Raw genomic sequence first — 21239 nt, 5'->3', positions numbered from 1 at the left:
CTGTTTTACACCCCCTCTTTCTCTGCCTCTCCCACACGCTCTTTCTCTCTCGCTCTCTCTCTTCTCTATCTCTCTCTATCTCTCTCTCTCTCTCTCTCTCTCTCTCTCTCTCTCTCCCCCTGTGGCTCTCGTTCTCAAGCTGGATCTGAATCAATGTTCTCTCTCTCCCCCTGTGGCTCTCGTTCTCAAGCTGGATCTGAATCAATGTTTTCTCAGAGAACTACAGGTTTGAAGCTTGAAGTTTGAAGTTGACTTCAATGGCTCCACTCACAGGAAGGCTTCCCTGTGTTGTCTTGTGTCGGCATCTGTTCGTCTGGTGGCTCTCTGGCCGGATTTACACCTGGGGATAGGAATTAATTCACTCTGGAGTTGCTCAATACTATAATCAGCCTTAACACGTCTTAACACTGCAATCTCAGCTTGCATGTTCAATCTGATATCTTGGGTTTTGGTTTTGCGCCGTTAAAGGAATATGATAACAAAGTCGAACGCCATTGTTAGAATTAATAATACGCCATTTTAGGGACGTGCTCGTCTTTTTAGACTGTTTTCTATTTTACAAAGTGAGTAAATGTCAGGGATGTGACCAGTAGAGAACATTTTAGGTTTTCTGATAGGAGGGGTATTTTGTGTGTGAGATTAGTATCTCAATCTCTCCCTAGCTACTGGCCCTTGTGTATTTGCCCCATAGTCCATACCGCCCCCACCCCCCCCTCCAACCAGACTGTTTATAATGGCGCTATTTGCACGTGGCTCCTGCTTGCTTGCCTCTGGGGGGGGTTGGGGGGGGGGGGGGTGAGGGGATGATAAGCATCTTGGGAAGTTGAGCAGGTGGTCATGGAACAAGATGGGGAGGGCTTGGTATGACTGCGAGGGCCTGACGGACGCCTACAGCAACGTCAGCAATAGAAAGGACGCGGAACACACCGGAAACGCTGTCTTGCCTGTGTGCCTGACTGGCTGGCTGGCTGGTTGTCTTTCCGGAGTTCTCCGAGCACACACACAGGCACACACACACACACACCCCTGTGAGGTCAGTAGAGAGGGCTGTACCGTAGATTACACACATGCTCACATACATGGCCCACGTTTGTTGCACCGATGGGTAATGTACGACTATGTGACGCACACGCGTTCTACTGGGAGTGCATTAAGGCTCCAACAAAAAGACCATTGCATCAAGCCAAATCAACACAAAAGGCCAAAGAAAGCAACCTTTTAGCAAAAATGTTGTACTATCTATTGAGTATGTATCTATTCAGTACAACTGCAGTTGATCGGGGAGGAAAAGGTTGATTATCAAGAAACAGAGGCTGATTGGCTCCTTTGGGTAAGAATGTCTGAGTGGTGGGAGTTGCTGGGAGGAGTGTGTGTTTGCGTGTGTGTGTGGTGTGTGTGTGTGTGTGAATGCCAGTGTCTCTCAGAGCCGTCTGGTCGATACTGCCGAGGCACGGAGATTGATCAGTTCCCACGGTGACCCGCATTAACAGACTCCAGAGGGCGACCCTTGACCACTAAAACACACCGCCTTCGATTGGACCCCCCCCACAGCTCATCTACCCTCTCCCCTCCCCCCTCCCTGCCCCCCCCCCCCCCCCAGTCCTGTCCCTACGGCGAAAAAATGGAGAACAAAAAGAGGTGCTGCCCCGGCTCTAATAAGGTCTTCCTGCACTGTGCTGACCTCTTCCCCCGGCCCTGATCTGGGACCTCGCCGGGAACAGGAGGAATCTCCCCGCCTCTTCACCCTCCGACTGCAGCACCAGACCAGGCCGTCATGTCCGCTTTCTACACAGTGCTTTCTACGCCCTAGTTCTCTGCCAGGGCAGCATCTACTGTTAGATACGCTTGCACATTTTTGACTGGCGTTTAATAAGGCAAGTACACCCACGATTTGACCATATATACGTATATACACACACAAATATATATGTGTTTGTGTGTGTGTACTCTTTTTTGGACAGAGCAAGATCTTTATGCAAAGCTACTGCAGGTACCAACACACCCGCAAACAGTTAAAATAACAGAATGCATTCATGCGGTGGAGTGTAAAGTGTATCTTAAGTTGGTGTTGCCGGAGGAATGCCTTGTTTTCTCAAGGTCACTAAAAGAAAGAAGCAAACCCTTTGCTTCTCCTCGTTCATGCTGGGGTTTGTAAACCAGACAGGGCATCCAAACTCCCGTATTCTTTTTTACCTGATGCATAAGCATATGAAAGATAGAAAATCGATACAACGGTAGAGAAACTGGCCAGAGAGAAGGCGGTCATGAATTTCAATAGATGTTTTTTCTACCTTCCAAATTCGACACATTTATTATTGTTGACTAGTTGGCAGTCCACAACATTGCCACAATGAATATTTAAAACTTTTGAATATGCTTGAAATCCGTGTCAAACCGACACCACTGATAAACAGTAGCATTTGGTATTTGAGCCAGAGTTTGTTTACATACCGAGTTTACCAGAGAAGTATTTTTGGATTGAGTTACGTGAAAGAACAATCTAGTACATTAGCAACCATCTACAACAATCTAGTAAATGAGGTTATGAGAAAAGAAACATGTTTGGGTTGTCTCATTTATGTCTTCACCCAGTTGAGCCGTAGAAGAGCATGGCTTACAAACATCTCGAGCTTTGGAAAGCACTCTGAGTCCTTTCTTTCATACCTGTTTAGAAAAGGCCTGTGAGTTTGCTGCACAGGATCTGAGGGCTTACAGCTAAGAAGCTATCAACTAATTATCAAAACCAGAGAGAGGCTAATCAATTATTCAGATGAACATTAGGCTTCTAATACACCAAGCCATGGGACACACACACACACACACACACACACACACTGTGATCCCGCCACCCATCTAAGCCCCCTCACACCCCATCCCCCATCACCCATCCCCTACCCAACCCTGGCAAACTGAAATACAGGGAGAAAATAATGCCTTCCAAATGTGAAATGAGTTCTGCACTGTACAGAAGGCATGGGAGTATTGATCTGTTCCACAGTGCTCAATCTACCGCGCAATACTGTGCATTAAGCCCTGGCCAGCTCTGAGTGATCTGTGTGTGCTCATTTGATTTTCATTTTGTGCATTGTTTGACTTGATTCCTCAATTTATGGCTATGGGCTACTTTATGGTAAGGGGGGTGCTGTCAATATTGTTGTATTGAGTGTGTGTGTATGTGTTTGTCTGTGTTTGTCTGTGTGTCTGTGTGTGTGTTTGTCTTTGTGTGAGTATGTATGTTTGTCTCTGTGTGTGTGTGTGTGTTTTTGTCTGTGTGCGCGTATGTATGTTTGTGTGCGAGTGCTTGTACGCGCGCCGTGCACACGCGTGACTTTACGCGTGGCCACTGATAGACAGTGGGAAATGACCTGCTGCTCCTTCTCCGGCCGGTGCGATGAAGCCCCAGTTAAACGTCTCCATCTCCTCTCCTTCATTATTCAGGCTGTAAGAGACGGCCTCAGACTCGCGGAGCAGACTGGACTGTTTTAAAATGCAGAGACAAATGTACTTCTCTCTGTCTGAGGGGAAGACATAGATTCCCATTATGGCTGACAGACGGCAGAGTCACAGCTGGGACCACTCCAGACACCACTATACCAGCTTTGGCATAGGCTTTAATAGCAAATTAATACCAGAATTAACCCGCTGATCTGGTTCTGGTCTAGGCCGTGCGTAATAGCCACAGAGAAAACGGATGCCAAGTTTGGAGGGCGCCGTAACAGGTTTAGCTGTTACCTGTGTAAGCCTCTGCTGTTTCTTTGGACATCCCCTTAATTGAAAAACACATTGTGAAGAATGCCTTGTGTGTCAAGGACGAAAATCCCAAACTTGTTTAGTGTAGCATGCGGTGTCTGGTGTAGTGTGTCTTTTTGAGCCTGCAGGCCACACCTTTGCCACCTGAAATCCCTACATTCACCAATCTAGTTCCCTTCTGGAGTTTTAACAACGCTGTCAACACCTCCAACCCAATTTTCAAGGGGCATTTAAAAAAAATCTGTAGGCCTTGAGCCCTATTCGACATACTTGGTTTATATTCTCACTGTGTCGTTGATTGTGCAAATCACTTTTTAATCTCCTGCAAGAGGGACGCAATTCTAAAAGAACGTAGTTGTAATGCCTATTTTTAGAATCAGACTTTATTTCACATGTATGGAATCATTTATCATGAGGCTATGCCAGGTTCAAAGTTATGGCCTGGAGAGAGGGAAGGGGGGAGAGTGAGAGAGAGAGAGAGAGAGAGAGAGAGAGAGAGAGAGAGAGAGAGAGAGAGAGAGAGAGAGAGAGAGAGAGAGAGAGCGAGAGAGAGAGCGAGAGAGAGACAGAGACAGAGACAGAGACAGAGACAGAGAAAGAGAAAGAGAAAGAGAAAGAGAAAGAGACAGGAAGAAAAATGTATACATTCTGCAGGTGAAAGAAAGAGAGAAAGACAGAAAGACAGAAAGTAAGAAAGAAAGAAAGAAAGAAAGAAAGAGAGAAAGAAGTATACACTCCGAAAGCGGCAGAAGAAACAATTGGAGAAGAAAGAACAGGTGGCGTTAATGGGCTGCTGTATCTGAAGGCATTTTCTTGTGACCGGCAGGCCTCCCAAAATCTTTTGCCACCCCCATCTCCCAGCAAGGGTTTTTGCGTGACCCGTATAAAATGTCATTCACCGACGTGTCCATAAATTCACACCAACCGCAGTTATTTATAAATAAGGACGTACACACACTGTAAACCTAGCTTTAACACCCCCCCCCCACACAATACACTCCACCCCCCCTGGACCTCCCGCTTCATCTCCTTTGTCCTTTGGACACGAAAAGTGAGTGAGACCCCCCCTTCTCTCTCTCTCTCTCTCTCTCTGTCTCTCTCTCTCTCTGTCTCTATAGTTCGAGAATAGAGCGGACATAAATAAGGAGCAAAAATAGATGTCGAGGACAACTGTTGACAGGGGAGTGACGAGGGCAGCAGACACTGCCACCACCTCAAGCCAGCACGGATCACCAGAAGATAATTAAGGCTGCGCATCAACGAAGAGAGAAAGAGCTGCGCAGAGCGCGCGCGCGAGAGAGAGAGATTCCAAAGTAAGACAAAAGAGACCAGAGCTTAAAGTTAATTGCTAGACCGTGCTCATAGTATAAAGTGTCTGTGTGTGTGTGTGTGTGTGCCTGTGTGTGTGTGTGGTGGTGGTGGTGATGGGGGTGGGGGGAGGGCTATTGTTACTGGTTCATGTTTGACACATTCTGCCATGTATCTTTAGACGAAAACAAGATGTCCACTGTTCAGTAGCAAAGGGAGGGATAAATGATCCCACACCTCCACATACCTCTGTGTCATGACCATAGTTCAGGTTTCGTGTGTGTGGGGAGGGGGGTGTCAGAGAGAGGCCGGGGCGACCACGCCTTTGCCCCGCTTGACCCAGGGGGTGGGAACCCTAAAACGCCCCGAGGGCGACCGTGCCCGCTGTGCGTACCTGAGGCGCACCTGAGAACAACACTCCCGTCCGTCGCTCCACTCTGAAACCTTTTCGAGAGAGATACGTTCCTGGCGACCTGTTTGGGATGGAAGACTCCTTGGAAAGGTTCCTGCATAACCTATTGCGCTGAATGCCAGCGCCTAACAGCAGCCAAGTGGGTTAAAGAGAGGCGGGGGAAGAGAGGGTGATAGACTAGAGGGAGGGAGGGGAAAACACCAGGCTCTTTGGTGTGCGTCATCTACAGTAGGTGCGCGGGTGTTAACCATGACCCGCACACCTTTAAAGTTGATTCGTCAGCTAGCCAACGAAATCAGCTTCCAATGTCCACTTTATTTATCCCCTCTCGCATCTCTCTCTCTCTCTCTCTCTCTCTCTCTCTCTCTCTCTCTCTCTCTCTCTCTCTCTCTCTCTCTCTCTCTCTCTCTCTCTCTCTCTCTCTCTCTCTCTCTCACACACTCTCTTTCTCATCTCCACTGCTCGCTCTGTCTTTCGCCCTGTAGATTTCCCAGGTGTTGTCGTGGCGCACTCCATCGCCCTGCGCCTCCTCTGCCTTAACGAGGGCTCTGACCTGCCAATAAAAAAGGCTTTTACCCTGATCGTCTTTAAACAAGACTTAACGTGGCCAGGCTGTGCTCTGTGTCTGATGAAGTGCAGGCAAATGTAAGTTCTCACCACGCTAACTAAAAATAAAAAAGAATTGCCGGTAGGGGAAGCAATATTTTCCCTCTGGTCCTCGGTTGGGTTGTCGAAGAGCAGAGGGAGGAAGAGGTGGAGGAAGAGGGAGGAGAAGAATAATCAAGAGAATGGTGTGGATGAGTATGAGGTAAAGAAACGGAAACGAGGAAAAGCAGGGGGGGGGGGAAATATGTACCCCCCCCTCCCCCCCCAAAAAAAGAAAGAAAGAAAAAGGAACCGGTGAGTTTGGACAAGTCAGGAAGGATGAGTCCATCATATTCAGCCCCAGAAACTTCGCTACAGCCTTTTATCCCTCATCAAAGCAACAAGTGGATGAGCAGACTTCAGCGCGAACGCTAAAAGCTCTCCCCTGCTCCCCCTTTCCCTCACGTCCGCAGGGACCCCCCACCCCACCCCCCCACCCCCCATCTACCCCCCCGACCCTAAATCTTTCCTTTTAACAAGTGCCCTTGCTTCCTTCCGCCTTGACCGATCCCTGGGGGAACGTTCTAGGTTTTTTGCGTTCTGGTCTCTCCTCTGGTGGACCACAGGGGGGGGGGGGGGGGGGGGGTGGAAGAGAAGGAGGACACTGGACTTGTAATCGCTGCATGGAACAGATGGGATTGAGGGGGCTTGTGAGTGTGTGTGTGTGCGTGCGTGTGTGTGTGAGTGTGTGGGCGGGGGTCCTGGGGCGCTTGTCAAAGCAACTACGCACGGACGCCACTGCAAAGTCCCCAGACGGGGATGGGGTAGTAAATAAACGTCAGAGAGAGCTCCGGTAGAAATGCAGATGGAACGGTGCGTTCGGATAGACGGCGGACGGGGAGTCGCTTCCTCCCCAGAGTCCTCAGACGTCCGCGCCGTCCTCCAGTTCGAGTCTCATCCCCAGCCATGTCCCTAGACATTCCTCCTGTCTGTGCTCTATTCAAACACTCATCTGCCCGGCCGTCGAATTCTAAACCAAAAGCAACACTTACTTTTTATGTATCATCGTCGTTTTACAGAGCAACTGATATATGGTTCTGCGTTCGTTCGGCTTGTTGTTCAATACTTTACGACTGAAAACAAGCCTTGGTGACCCTCCTCCTCCTCACCCCAGACCTGATCAAACAGATATTGTTACCATTAAAGTAGCAGCTTAGATAAACAGCCTTCCACAAGTCCTGCTGCAGCCTACTTTAACACAGGGAGGAGTCTGTGTGTGTGTGTGTGTTTGTGTGTGTGTGTGTGCGCAGTGTGTAGAAAGAGAGATGGGAGACAGAGATACTGTGCCGCGATACATAGAGTGAATGCGTGTAAGCGAGGGGAGGGATACTCCAGAGAGACAGGGAGAGAGCGATGGAGGAGAGGGATGGATTGGCACGGGGAGAAAGAGAGGGAGAGCGTCTCCAAAGAGAGACCCGTTGGAGGAGAGAGAAGGTGAGCGCGGTGGAAAAAGACCAAGGGTGAAAAGAACGACACTCCGAGGGAAGAGCCGGACAGAGGGAGAGAGAGAGAGACAGCGTGAGAACGAGACGGACTTCGAGATGAAGGGAGGAAGGACGTGCGATACCTTGCAAGAACCCAAAACGACTATGCGCAGTGGAGCAAGCCTCACGAAAGCTCACGTGCCACCTCCAATTGTGGCTGTGTGCCGAGGGGGACCTGGGAGGAGGGGGAGGGGGGGCGGACGTACAGGAGAGGGTTGGGGGGGGGGGGGAGTATCATTTATCAGTGGACAAATGTGTGTGTGTGTGGTGCTGGGTGGGGGTGGGGGGACCAAAATGCTGCTCCTCAAATGAAATAATATATCTTTGAAAGCCTCCGCCTTGCACCGGGCCCAAAGCCCCATATATCAAGGCCCCCGAGGTGGATCGGGTCCAGGCCCATTAACCTCCCACCTGTTCCCCCTCCCCCAGCCTCCTCTCGCTCGTTCTTGCGCCTCCCCCCCCTCCCTTGTCCTTCACCACACTGCCACCTGCCCTTGGTGCCTCTACAGGCCCTTGTTCATCTTCTCCTCCTGCCCCCGCCACCTTCACACCCAAGCAGGCCTGCTCTCTCCCTCTCTCCCTCTCTCCCTGTCTCTGTTTCCCTCTCTTTCTGTCTCTGTCTCTCTCTCTCTGTGTCTCTCTGTCACTCGCGCTATCTTTCTCTCTCCTTGACTACTGCTCCTCTCTCTTGTCTATCTCTCGCTTGTTTACTCTGTTCTGGACTCGTGTAGACACTGGTGTCACTCTCCCACTGTCTAACCCCCCCCCCCCCCCGCTCTAGAGGAAAGCTCATGTAGAGCACGCTGGCAAAAGTGAGAGAGAGAGGTGGGGGGGCGGGGGAGGTTGGGGCGGCCCTGTGGAATAATTCAAATGCAATGGAGCAGGGACACGGTTACAAATCTCTGCCAGCTGCAAACGCCACCCTCGCACACGCAGTATGTCAGGGCAATGGGGAGGGGGGGTGTATGGGTGGGGGCTCTCGGTGACCCGGCAGTGTCAAGAGAGGGACGTTGCCTGAGCACGGGGAGGATGGATGGGGGGGGGTTACAACAACCCCCTCCCCCCCCCCCGTCCTCACTGGGTTCACAGATCACGCCTAAAACGCCTTATTAATTTCCCCCCTCTTGCCCTCGGTCAGGGGATGGATGTAAAAGGGACGATCTGAACCCCCACCCCCCACCCCCATCCTTTTTTTGCCCTAGCCAACGATCCCCGCTCGACCTCGAAATTGCACGGCAGGGAAAGGTTGAGGGGGGTTAGAGAGAGGAGATGTGTGTGTGTGTATGGAGGGAGTGCAGGTGAAGTGGAGAAGGACAGAGGCTGGAAGGGAGGAGAGGAGAGAGGAGAGAAAAAATGATGCTCGCATTTCTACAAAAGTCAATTCATGTAATATTTATGTTGGGGTAGGGAAGGGGGCAAAATTATACACCCTGACTTGTAGGGGCATCAGACTGTACATTATTCACCCAGGTAAATCCATAAATAGGGAATATTCAGGTTCATTGAACCCCACAGGGACTGTCATACTGACAGATTGACTGACACACGCTGTATAAGATATGAATGCAAGAAGTACTTGCACTGAGTCTATGAACAGCAGCTTATTGGAATACACAGAGTAAATAATTCTGGGTCTTTAGATATTTTGGATTTAGTAGGAGACAGTGAATGATTTTCAGAAATGGAACGTTGTTGTCTAAGATAATGACCCGTTCTTCAAATGAAGTACAGTATATGAATAATTCATTTTTTATACAGGAGGAATAGGTACACCTGCCCCTTCTCCTGTCCTCCTGTCCTCTCCCCTCTCCTCTCCTTCCCCCTCTCCTCTGCTCTCCTCTCCTCCCTCTCACCTCCCTCTCTCCTCTCTTCCAGCTGCTAAACCAATAAAGCCCGACTCGGCTCAGCTGGGTGCAGGGTCCAGGAACGAGGCCCAACAATACTGCCTCTCTCTCTCTCTTAACGACGGATCTGGTATTGTCGTTCTCTCCGCCGAGAGGAGCCTGCACCCCAAACTGTCCCCGAACAGCCGTGAAAGGACAAAAATAAACAGCGCCGCCGCCTGTCAAAGCGTCGCCGGCTCTGCCCGGTTCGGTTTTATCAGCTCGATGGACTAAATATACGTATAAAGTTACAGAGTGCTATCCGTGTTCCTCTTTTACTCCTGTGCAAACAGGGAAATGTCCGCTGGCGATGTACTGACTTTTCGGTGGGACAGTTGTAATGAGCAAAGCCGGTGCGGGGACGCAGAGTGACTAAAGCGGAGCAAAAGGGAGGAATAGCACAAACATATGAATCAATAAGCACAATCGGAGGCTTAATTCCGTCCCATTGTGTTGTCAGGAGGAGGAAAAGCTCGGCTCATGCATCCTACCCTCTGAACAATGGTGGAGCAGAGCACAAGCCTCCCGCACCAGCCGTGACTCACTCCTCAGTCGGGGAGGCGGAGAGTAGCAAACGCACATGCACGCACACACACACACACACACATGTACACACACCCACGCTCGCAGGCAAGCACGCACACACTCGGACGTAGACGGACACTTGCACACGCGGACGGATGCTTGCTTTCACGCACGCACACTCTCAAACATACATGTGGCCTTCCGCGCACGTTTAAGGTTGTTCGCGACACATTTAAATGCTACAGGTTGGTGGGACGGAAAACAATCTAATGTTAACTGTTGCTGGCATGAAGTCATGCCAGGGCATGGACTGTGTGTCCTCAGTGTCCCACCACTGCGCACCCCCCCTCTCCCCCCCCCCCCCCCGCCCCCCCCGCCGCCCCTTCCATGCCCCACCAACCCCAACCTCGGGTGATAGCCCACCCCCCATTTGTTTTGGTGCGGATCTGAAAGTGTGTCCAGTTAAAAACAGGGAGGGAGCAGCCAGAAGCTAGACAGCACTGAGAACACACCCACGTATGAGTTTTCTAAGTAAACACACACACACGGGATTCACCCACACACACACACTTTTACAACAACCCACTTACTGAAACGCTACTATGCCTGTTAGCACACCAAAAAAACTTACAAAATATAAATAAATAAAAAACGACTTTTAAAATCTCTGCAGGACTTCGATCAGAACCAGACAATACTAAGACACCTGGACCTGAAAGCTGTGAATGTGAAATGAATCAGGACTGGGGTAGTTACTGGGAGGAACCCCCATCCCCCAGCCCCGTTTCAAGGTGTGAGAAATATATAATGGCTCTGGTTCTGTATCTTTCACAGCCACAGTGAACCGCGCTCCCTTGGAGCACAATGGGGAACTCTCTTTAGAGATCTACTAATGGCAAAATATTTATGACCAAGTCCAACTTTTGGAAACTAAATCTTTAAACACTTTTGGCAGACGCCTCTTACCCCCGGCCTCGCTTACCAGAGAAATCCTTTTGTTCTTGCTAAACTAATAATAGGTGGGGGGCTGAGGTGGGTGTATTTATAGTTCCCTATGGAGAGCATAGGAGAGTCTGAAAAGTTTTTTTATTCGCTTGTATTTCCTGTGTTTGTCGACTGTTCTGCTCTTGCTGTCTTTATCGTATTGTCCAAAACTAGCCGGTACACATGATCATGATAAATAATGCAGAAAAATCCGAAAAAATACATACACCATATTACAATACTGAAAGATTTCAGCCATAGTGGGTTATGTGTAGGACAAACTGATTAGGTTTCTCTTCAGAAATTGATGCTCCAATTTGCCTGCGCATGTCGGAATTGTTTTGGGCTTACACAGGCCTTTCTCCCATCACCGACACTAAGCTTTCTGCTTAACAATGGATGCTCAAGTAGCTATTAATTAGCTGTGAGGGGTAGGATTGGGGTAGTGCTGATGATGGAGGGGGGGGGGGGGGGGTGCTGGGAAAAAAGCGGTCAGTGCTCCTGCATGCACATCATTTTTCAACTCTCTTGCTTTAGTTGGCGATTTTGGGGAGTGGAGGGGGAGCGGGAGTGGAGGGGGAGCGGAGCGAGACACCACACAAAATACCCCCAAACACACAACAATTATTCGGTCACTTCAGTGAATTACTCCCCTGTGGTACACATCCACTCCTGGCTTTAGAGTGGGAGCGCATCCCCCCCCCCCCCCCCCCCATCCTTCACCTCTATGCCAACACAATTGTTGGGGCTTCAGGAATTGCCCCCCCCCCCCCCCCGCCCCATTCCACCCTGGGTCATTTTCTACCTTTATAACATGTTGAGTTCAATTCACACGAAGCCAGGGTGATACGGATAGTCATTAGGCCAACATAATGACGTGTCACACTGAGGCAAACGAGAAGTGACAGCTCACAAGTGGCTTTGGCATAATTGAATCATGATGAGTTTGGAGAGACACAGACTCGCGACACAATGCTCACTCGGAACTAATGGGGGACAGCAGAACATTAGTCTGAGACCACACCCCAAACGCCCATACAAACGCCCTGAAGTACCGGGGCCTAACCGTATGCAAATTAAGATTTGTCAACAATGTGATTTGCTGCGCGCTGAATGTCAACATGTGCTTCCCGAGAGCTCTCATCGAAGTTCATAATTGTGTAGTCTTGGTCTGTGTTGACTATTCCTCCCAAAACCACGCCCCCACACACCCACAACTTAGAGAACTGTCGGTTTGGGTGCCGTCGGTTTGCATGTGCAGTCAAGCCTTTGGCTATTCGGAGCACGGCCAACAAAAGAGTCCAACAAGGGCAGGGGTGTTTAGAAAAACAGGTGAAGCACACAGACTCATCGAAAAGCTTTCATGTCGAGCCGCATTATTAACCTTCATACTGAACAAATCAAATTGGGAGCGAACAAACATGTGCTGGAAACATCCCCCATTCTCTCAGGGGTGTTGGAGGGGAGAGAGAGAGAGAGTGGTGGAGGGGGGCGGGGGGGTTAATACAATTTTTACAGGAAGGGTTTTGGTTGTTTTTGGCAAGGAGGTTGTTGGTGGTTTGTTTGAAAACACTGACACTCCAAATAGTGCTCTTTCAGCCAAAATTTTTTCTTTCTTTCTAATAATTGGAATAGACAAACCCATAAACACAGATTGGATGCACATTTATGTAAATCAATACATTTTGGTGGTAATATTTTCTTTTTTGCTCCTTTAAGCCTCAGCTGGGACCCAGATTCACTTTCATGATGACATCATAATTGGGTGTGCTTTGCCTTCGGCAAGGGCACAACCTTTGTTCTCTCACATATATATTATTATTCTTTTTATTCTTTTTGCCCCCCTAAAACTCAGTCAATATTTGGCCTACATAGACAACCTAGGTGTCAAAAGTTTCGTCTTGGTAGCGATTGAGTTGCTTCTATTGGTATTTACGTTCCGTTGCATGGTTTAAGTGGAAATTAAGTTTTTGTGGCAAAAAGTGAAGCTAACGGTGGCTAACTTGCTAGCCACAGTCAATGACGCTACTTACGTCACTAACGTCACGAAAACTCGCGTGACTACCTCTAGCAGAACATTAGTTTAGCAGCTCGTTAACTTCTGGGAGATAGCTAAGCTAACTGCTTTACTGCAAGGCAGCTGCAGAAACGCCACAAGCAAAGAGGCCAGGGTGATAACTATTTACTAATTTTACTTTGTGATATGACACACAATTGTGACGTGTAATGTACAATATAAGCTGATTTTATTAAGGAAGTACATCTACTTTCGGAAACAGTAGTCTACTGTGTCACTGAAGTATTAGCATCATGACATTAGCCTCTGTTGCCCGGGCAACACATAGCTACTACAGTGGTCTATGATGCATCTGTTTTCAATCGTTAAAATAAACATTCCTCACAAATACATTTTCGTTGTAGGATTTATTATGACATTAGATTACAAGTAAACGATTTGTGGGTGAAATTATCATTACCTGTGGTTTCAATCCAGTGTATCACTGCAACGCTGTAGCCTACGCGAGACACTACAAAAACATCTACACAGCTGTTTAGGAAGTCAAACGGCAACAGAACATGTTCGGCACTCCCCTTACTTAAATCAAAAGTCTATCTAACTACTAACCTGAACTTCATTGCCACAGCCTAAACTTTGTCAATCTGTTCATGAAAATAATTAATTTCAGCCTAAACCTTACAACGGAACGTTAAATCCAATTCAACCAACGCAATCGCTACCAAGACGAACACAGCAGTAGTCTAGTACTGTACCGTAGTAGTACAATTTACCGGGGCAGCTTCTCCACACAGGGCTATATCGCATTTTGCGTTGTTACTGACAATGATCGCTACCAGCGAGCTTTTTATGAATGAGCGATTTTCAACTAAATAAATGTCAAGCTTATTTACGTTTTGGGGGGCATATTTTCAGTTAGCAGATGGTACAGTACTGTTTGAATCGCGATTCCATCTTCTACTGCCGGGTACTGTAACGTCGTAGAATAATCTTCAAAGGGGATTCTTTATTAATGAATGAATGCAATGAGTAGGCTAAATGCATGAAAATATCACGAGAAGGGAAAAACTTAAAAGGACGTTTAAGTCATAGAGATTAGGTAAATTTTTACACCGGTCTGCCAAATGTATTCGTTTTGATTCAACGATGAGGCTGCCTCTTGCAGGGGAAATGAGAAGACATCTATTTCATTCTACACTTCACTCGTATTTTGAGTTGTAAATGAGCAGCAAAAAAAATGCTTTTAAATCTATGTAATCTTTATAAATAATAAGTATGCATTTTTATATAAAATATACAGAAATATCAGTTGTAAAAAACGGACCCCTGTGCAACCGACGCAAGCAAGCACACCCTACAATTTCCCCAGAAATTGTACCCTCTCTAGTATTTTTTGTGATGCTGTTAATAAAGTTCATCCATTAATTTTATAGGACGTTTTCCAGCCAAAATATGTTTATTTGCCTTATTGACCACATATTTCCACCGCTTTCTTCAGATCAGAGGGATATCTGAAGGAAGAACACAGTGTGATATTCACTTCAAAAGCCTGTTAGCATGGATGAAAAGTGCCTGAAGCCTCCAGTCAAAGTTTTCATAACCCATCCCCCCCAAAAAATGTGACACACGTACACGGGGCTACTGTTAATTTGTATCCAACGCTAAAATAGACGTACGGGCAGCTAAATGGAAAACCCTCCCTCCCCCCACTCCGGGCTGTACACATTGCATTAGTGTCAAGCCAGTACATAAAAGAGAAAGATTAAAGGCTGTTCAAGATAAAAGATTAGGGCTCTGATGCAGAGTTCACGGATTGTGTGGTAAACTGTCAATTATAGATAACCTTATTGTGGTGAAACATTTAGCATCCTGACAAAACACAGATTGAATCCTACCCACACAAATACTGGAGATATTGCCCGTATAAATCCTCACACCCATGCACGTATAATGTGACTGGTTTATAAAGTAGGAGAGCAGAGAAAATGCTATAAGTAACATCTATAAGTAATGCTTGTTGCCATCCTCGTTTATTTATGTTCTAGCCGTGTTAAACATGTTTCTCACAGCTTGTTTTCAATTCATTCATCTTTTCTTACAAGGTACCTCACTTAGGAAAGCACACTATGACAATTTGCTTAGAGGAAAGGTATATGTTTTTTGAAGCAAATACCCGAGCACTGACTGTTCAGACACAACAACGTACGTGTGTGTGAATGTGTGTGAATGTGTGTGTGAGGAAGTGTGTGCACGACGTACCTTGAGCTCGCGGAAGAAGATGCTGCTGCGGGCCCACTCCACGATGGAGAAGAGGGTCTGGTCGGCCATCTTGCACATGAGGCCGAAGGTGTTGAGCTTCTCGTGCTTGCCCCGGCTGGCTTGCTCCTGCTGCAGGTATGCCAGGATCTTAGCCTGCACCTGCGGCTCGTCCGCCTCGCACTTCAACAGCTCCACGATGAGGTGGGGAAAGCTGGGCGGGGAGCCTGTCTGGTAAGAGTCCATGTAGGGGTAGCCCATGATGGATTCGGGCGAGCTGGTGTAAGGGTCTGGGTACTCGGACTTGATGGTGCGGCTCTGAAAGTGGCCATAGGCCGCCTGGTAGCCCTGCAGGCTCGCGGCGGCGTGCCCCGGGGGCATTGCCATGCTGACGGGCGACGTGACGAAGGGGCTGCGGTCGTAGTCTGTCGGGGGCAGGCCGGCGGCGTGGTGGTGGGGGTGGTGGTGGTGGTGGGTGTGGGCGGCGTGGTGCGCGTGGCTCAGCGGCAGGCCCTTGGCGGCGGCGCTGTGGATGTTTTGGATGGCGGAGGAGAGGGTGAGGTCGGTGGGCACGGCCTGCATCACCTGGGTCATGGCTTCGATCTTCAGGCCGTTGGCGCGGATCAGCGCCTTCTTCTGCTGCTTGAGCGCCCGGTCGCGCTTGTACATGGGGCCAAACTTGTTGCGGCCGCCGCGCATGCGGTCCGCCCTCACGGCTGAGAGACACGCGAAGAAACACAAAACAGGAAGAAACACACAGGAAATACAATTATTAGCGGTAGGATGTCCCAAGAGTATTGATTGAACATCTCTAGTCTTTGCGAAACGCTTGCAATATCTTCAGTAATGCCTCAAATAGTATGTTTTACTCTTTACACATGTACACAAATACAAGCAACAACCAAAAAAGAGTTTAGGAAATGTCTGAAAGGCAAGGCATCTCATCAACAACTAACTGGACATTGACTAAACCGGCTGTCCTGACCCCAAATAAGAATAACATTAGTCAAATTCAAAATCTGAATTTGCCACTGTTTATCCGCAAATCATTCTACCATGCATTTGGAAAATTCAAAACACATGGGGGCAGAAAGATACACAATTCTAACAAACCAAACATCAAGTCAAACCAAACATCAAGTCAAACCAAGCAGAAACCAACCGAGTTCCCCCCGACTGGACCATGTCTAATGAATGAGGAGACCTCTCTGGGCTCTGTGGGTGTGAGTGCCTGGACCATGTGTGATCTTCTGTTTGCCATAGGGAGGCTGGTTCTCTGTCTGTCTTTGTCGGGGGTGCCTGTCTTAATTATTCATGCTTGATTATTAATTATACCTCTCTCTCTCTCTCTCTCTCTCTCTCTCTCTCTCTCTGATAGGGCTTTGGAGCAGACAGTCTCAGCATGGTGGACATTTGGGACAGTGCGATTTACACACACGCACGCACACACACACACACACACACACACACACACACACACAAAACCAATACATACTTAACATAGATACCCCTTCTAGTCTTTGGTCAAAGTGAGCCTCCACACATGCAAAACGCACACAGGCATACACACACATACACGAACACACACTCTGGATACTTCAGGCCATAATATATCCACGAGGTGGATGAAAAAAAAAGAAGAAAAAAAGGAATTAAAAAGGGGCTGGCCCAACAGCTGCCTTGGGAGCGGTTTTAATGGCCTCCATCCCAGCAGTGTCTGTCACGGCCCCGCTGATCTGAGAGAGGGGAGCGGCCAGGGTCCGCACACACACTCACACACGCCGCCGAGCGCATCACAGACACCCAGCAGGGCTGATCTGAGGGAGAGACGGCCGCGAGAGTGGGAGGGGGGCAAGGGTCCGCTGACACCCAGGACAGAACCCAGACAGACCGAGTGACACACACACACACACACACACACATATACACACTCCTCAAGCCCTTAGCTCCATATGCCCAAACAAACAGGCCTAGAAACACGTGTCACATGAACCAACACACACGCACACACATCTCAAATGTGCCGGGTATCAAGTCCGACGCGACACAGTCTAAAGAATTAACATCACGGTTAACAATTCATCACATGTGAAAAAAGAGGCCCTTTGTATACATTATACATTATTGTGGTGACTCAAACTATTAATGATTTAGAGCAACAGGGTAATTAATGAGCTCAAAACGAATAGTTGGCCCTTTTGGGAAAACACAATTAGGTCCGGACCTGGCTGGGAATCACATCATGAATACTGGGGGGGTTGGTGCGTGGGGGCGGAGGGGGGGGGGGGGTTTGAACGCAGGCTTCTCTTTTCACCCTCCTCCTTGTATCTAATTAAACAAGGTTATTTACATGCATGTTACACAGATTAATCTGAGCCCGGGACGAGGCTGGAGCTAAGGGGAGGGAGGAGAGGGGGAAGGGGAGAGAGGAAGAAGGGGTTGGAGGGGGGGGGGAGGGGAGGAAGAGGAGAGGGAGAGGGAGAGGGGGAGGGGGAGAAGGGGGAGGGGGGGAGAGAGTGGGAGGGGGGGAGAGAGTGGGAGGGGGGAGACGGAGAAAGGAGGGGGAGGAGAGGGGGAGGCAGGGAGAGGGGAAAGAGGGGGGAGGGAGACAGGGGAGAGGGAGAAGAGAGCATGGGCACGGGAGGGGGGAGGGTTGGATGTCGGGATAAGGGGGCAAGAATTCTTGAGGGGGCGAGGGTGGGTGGCAGGGGGGGGTATGGGGTTTATGGAGCAAAGATTAGGGTACGAGGCTGGGACACGCGAGGGCAGTTCAGAGACCGAGAAAAATAAAGGTCAAGCCACCTGGGGCCGTCGGGCAAATCTCAAAGTCGCTCCATTACTCTGCATTCTACACACACACACACACACACATACACACACGTAGACCATCGCCGTAAAGGCGGCTGCTTATGCCGCCTGATTTATGAGTGTTTAATATACAGGAATATTAAGCGCGCGTAGGTGAGGATCCCTGTCGGATCAGAGCATATAAATGGCTCCCCTGGCCTGGTTCTGACACCCTGTTTGTCATGTTCTCCTGGGCCATACTCTGGATGCACACTATCCCACGCAAACACATGAATACCTATGATACCTATGCATAAGTAATGGGACAGGTCTCTGGCTGCACCAGCGGTGGACTCCATTGGAGAGAGAGAGAAAGGGCTTCCGAGTGGGAATCAAAAAAAAAAAGGAGGGAGGCGGACGAGAAGAGGGATAAGACTAACACGGCGGAGACACTTCCGTTTATCCGTGTGGAAATATTGGGACCGAGGGGTGGGGGGTTCAAACAACAAACAAATCTGCGACGGGGTGAGGTGAAAAAAAAGAATGTGCGTTTATGTTGATTCGGCATATGCGCGTTTCATGCAGTGGATTGGTAGGGCAAGGTGAATATACGTGGTAATTCGGTCAGAAAAGTATCTTTGCCGGGTAAAATGAGGGACGATTGATTCATAAGCAAGACACATAATATAACTGATGAGTAACTTAACAAAAGAATTATGCATTTTTATAGCAGGAAAAAGTGTACGGTGTAATTTTATTGATCTGTGCGGTGTTTGGTTGATTGGAGCAGGCAGCACTAAAGTAACCTGGAAAAGATAAGCCCTCGGCTTACGGTTCCTGTTTACTGATGCTAGTTATAGTCTTGCCCAGAAGAAAGGACAATAAACAAGCAATAAGGAATTAGGAGTTGTTTAGCATACTTTGCTATATGGGTCCTAATGCTGATAAAAGCAGCACATTTAATGAGAAGTTTCAGTCAAAATACTGAACTGTCAACACGTGATGCAAAGTCACAACAACAACCGGAAAAAGTGTGGTTTTAATCAAATTATGAAGACAGCCGAGGGGACATTAGGTCAGAGGTAAGCAATTTAGCAGTTGCAACAAGCGATAACTCTATGCAGCCTAATAATATTTTTGATTCCTTGTCCTCCTAATCAAGTTGGTAGTCGCCAAGTGCTTATCATTTGTAGATAAAGGGAACTGAATTTTTGGAAGGAACAGACAGATATGTCACAACACAGTTTATACCAGTGAGCCATTTTCACTCTGCCTGTCTCTGACCTTCCTACGGCTAATCCGATTGGCCAACTGACTTATCAACAAACAGAGGGACTTTGGATAATACTAGGGAAACAAAACAAACAATAAATAATGAGCAGTCCAACTCATGAGGTGACATAAGAAGGAGGCCCAAAGGAACACTTTACCACCTAAAACAACTTTATATGTCCTTTGATTGATGTGTGTCAATCAGTATTACACTAAATAAGAGTCGAAAGACAGAAATACTTCAAATCTTCTTTATGGCTAAAACTTTTGCACATTTGTATTTAAGACACAGCATAAGCTGAATTCTTCCAGTGTGGCACTAACTCTTTTACACATTATTTAGGGGCTATGAATATATGTATGTGTTTACTGACTGTGTGGGAAGAGATCAGCAGAAGGAGCCCAGTAGTGATTACAGGTTGTGGCAGCCGCTGAGTTTTCAGAGGCCATGCGCTCTAGAGAGCCTCTGGGCCCTGGACTACAGCAGACAGAGTGCTCCGGGGCCCCTCCAGCACCCGGCTTCTAGCCCACCAAAACAAATCAAACCCTGGGTAAAAGCTGTAAAATGACAGGCAGGGAAAATTCTCCCCTCAGGCTCATCTGCAATTACCAGTAATTAATACGCCACCCTGATGGAGGATGGGGAAAAGACTCCAAACGATATGTTGTCTTTAAGGAGGGTAAAGCACGAGCTAGATGTGCCTTTGCTACGCTCGTTAATTGTTTAGTTGAAGTTCTTTGTGAACTTTAGGCTGCAGTGCAGTCATCACAGGTATGCGTGGATGGGTTTTGCAAAGCGACTTTTCTTGTTCCCCCTCGCTGCTTAGTAAAGATAAACATTTCACCACAACACCCACATTTGCACAGCACTTTTTGTTTGGTCAAGGTTCGGTTTGGACTAGTTTCAAATCAAACACGGAGGACACTTAAAATGGCCGCTCTTCCAAAATAATAACCCTGTCGTCAGCCTATCATTTGTTGCTACACTTCCAAACCTCTGCCTGTGACACACTCTCTTTTTCTGGTGCTTTTGTCGAGGAGCTCCCAACTTCCCCCTCCACATTCCCATAATTCAAAGCATGGTTAGGGAATGAGCAGGCCAACCGAGAGTTTGGGGCGGAGGGGTCCGGAGTGTCCCCTTACCTTCAAGCTTCATGCCGACGGTGAGGCACTTCTGGAAGCGACAGTACGGGCAGCGCTTCCTCTGAGTCTTGTCGATCTGACAGCTCTGGTTCTCGATGCATGTGTACCTTTTGTTGTTCTGGACCGTGCGCTTGAAGAAGCCCTGTGGAGACGGGGAATGAAGATGTCAACGCTTATGACCTGTGCATTTGCAATCAAGCCATTCACACACAGGACAAGGAGGGGGTCAAGAACAGGCACGGGAAAACTCACACGCAGATGGAAGAAAGACACGTCCAAAGCACGCACACGGAATTACACCACTTTTACCCTGCATCATTTAATACCAAGGTCAAGGGAAAGTGTTAATTCGTGAATTTTACAGGTTGAAGTCAAAGTTGTATTGTTTTAGCAGGTAAACATACACTGTGTAACTAATATTGATGACATTTATGACAAGACAACTGGGCCTGCATGAGAGCGATTATGAGAATGGAATAACTACAGTTAACTTAATTTAAGTTAGAATATGCAACATTTTACTTATGAAATAAAGTGAGTCATTTTATATCTAAACCTCATTTGACAGAATTATAATCCACCTCAAATATTTTATTTTACACAATGTATTCTATTGTGGTATATATTGGTTATTATCTTACTTGGCCCCATAAAGACTTCAGAATTTCTCCAACTCCAATTATTGAAAAATATGAGGATAGGAGTCCAAATCCAATAAATTATATCCATAATTTACAGTTCCGGGATTGCACGATTCTATCTGCAACCCTGAA

At 48.0% G+C, this 21239-nt stretch overlaps 1 protein-coding gene across 2 annotated transcripts in view; it reads right to left on the bottom strand.

Annotated features, from left to right (window-relative positions):
• nr5a2 (nuclear receptor subfamily 5, group A, member 2) overlaps positions 1 to 21239 on the bottom strand; it is a 56876-nt gene that overhangs the window by 28873 nt on the left and 6764 nt on the right. For both annotated transcript variants that reach the window (XM_062450594.1, XM_062450595.1), the window contains exons 4-5: positions 20467 to 20608; positions 15268 to 15980 (exon numbers count right to left, since the gene is read on the bottom strand). In XM_062450594.1, coding sequence (XP_062306578.1) covers positions 15268 to 15980; positions 20467 to 20608 — 855 coding nt within the window. The remainder of the gene's footprint in view (positions 1 to 15267; positions 15981 to 20466; positions 20609 to 21239) is intronic.

This window comes from Osmerus eperlanus, chromosome 24 (assembly GCF_963692335.1).
Source record: "Osmerus eperlanus chromosome 24, fOsmEpe2.1, whole genome shotgun sequence".
Classification (NCBI taxonomy): Eukaryota; Metazoa; Chordata; class Actinopteri; order Osmeriformes; family Osmeridae; genus Osmerus; species Osmerus eperlanus.
This window is presented reverse-complemented; position numbering and strand designations above follow the sequence as displayed.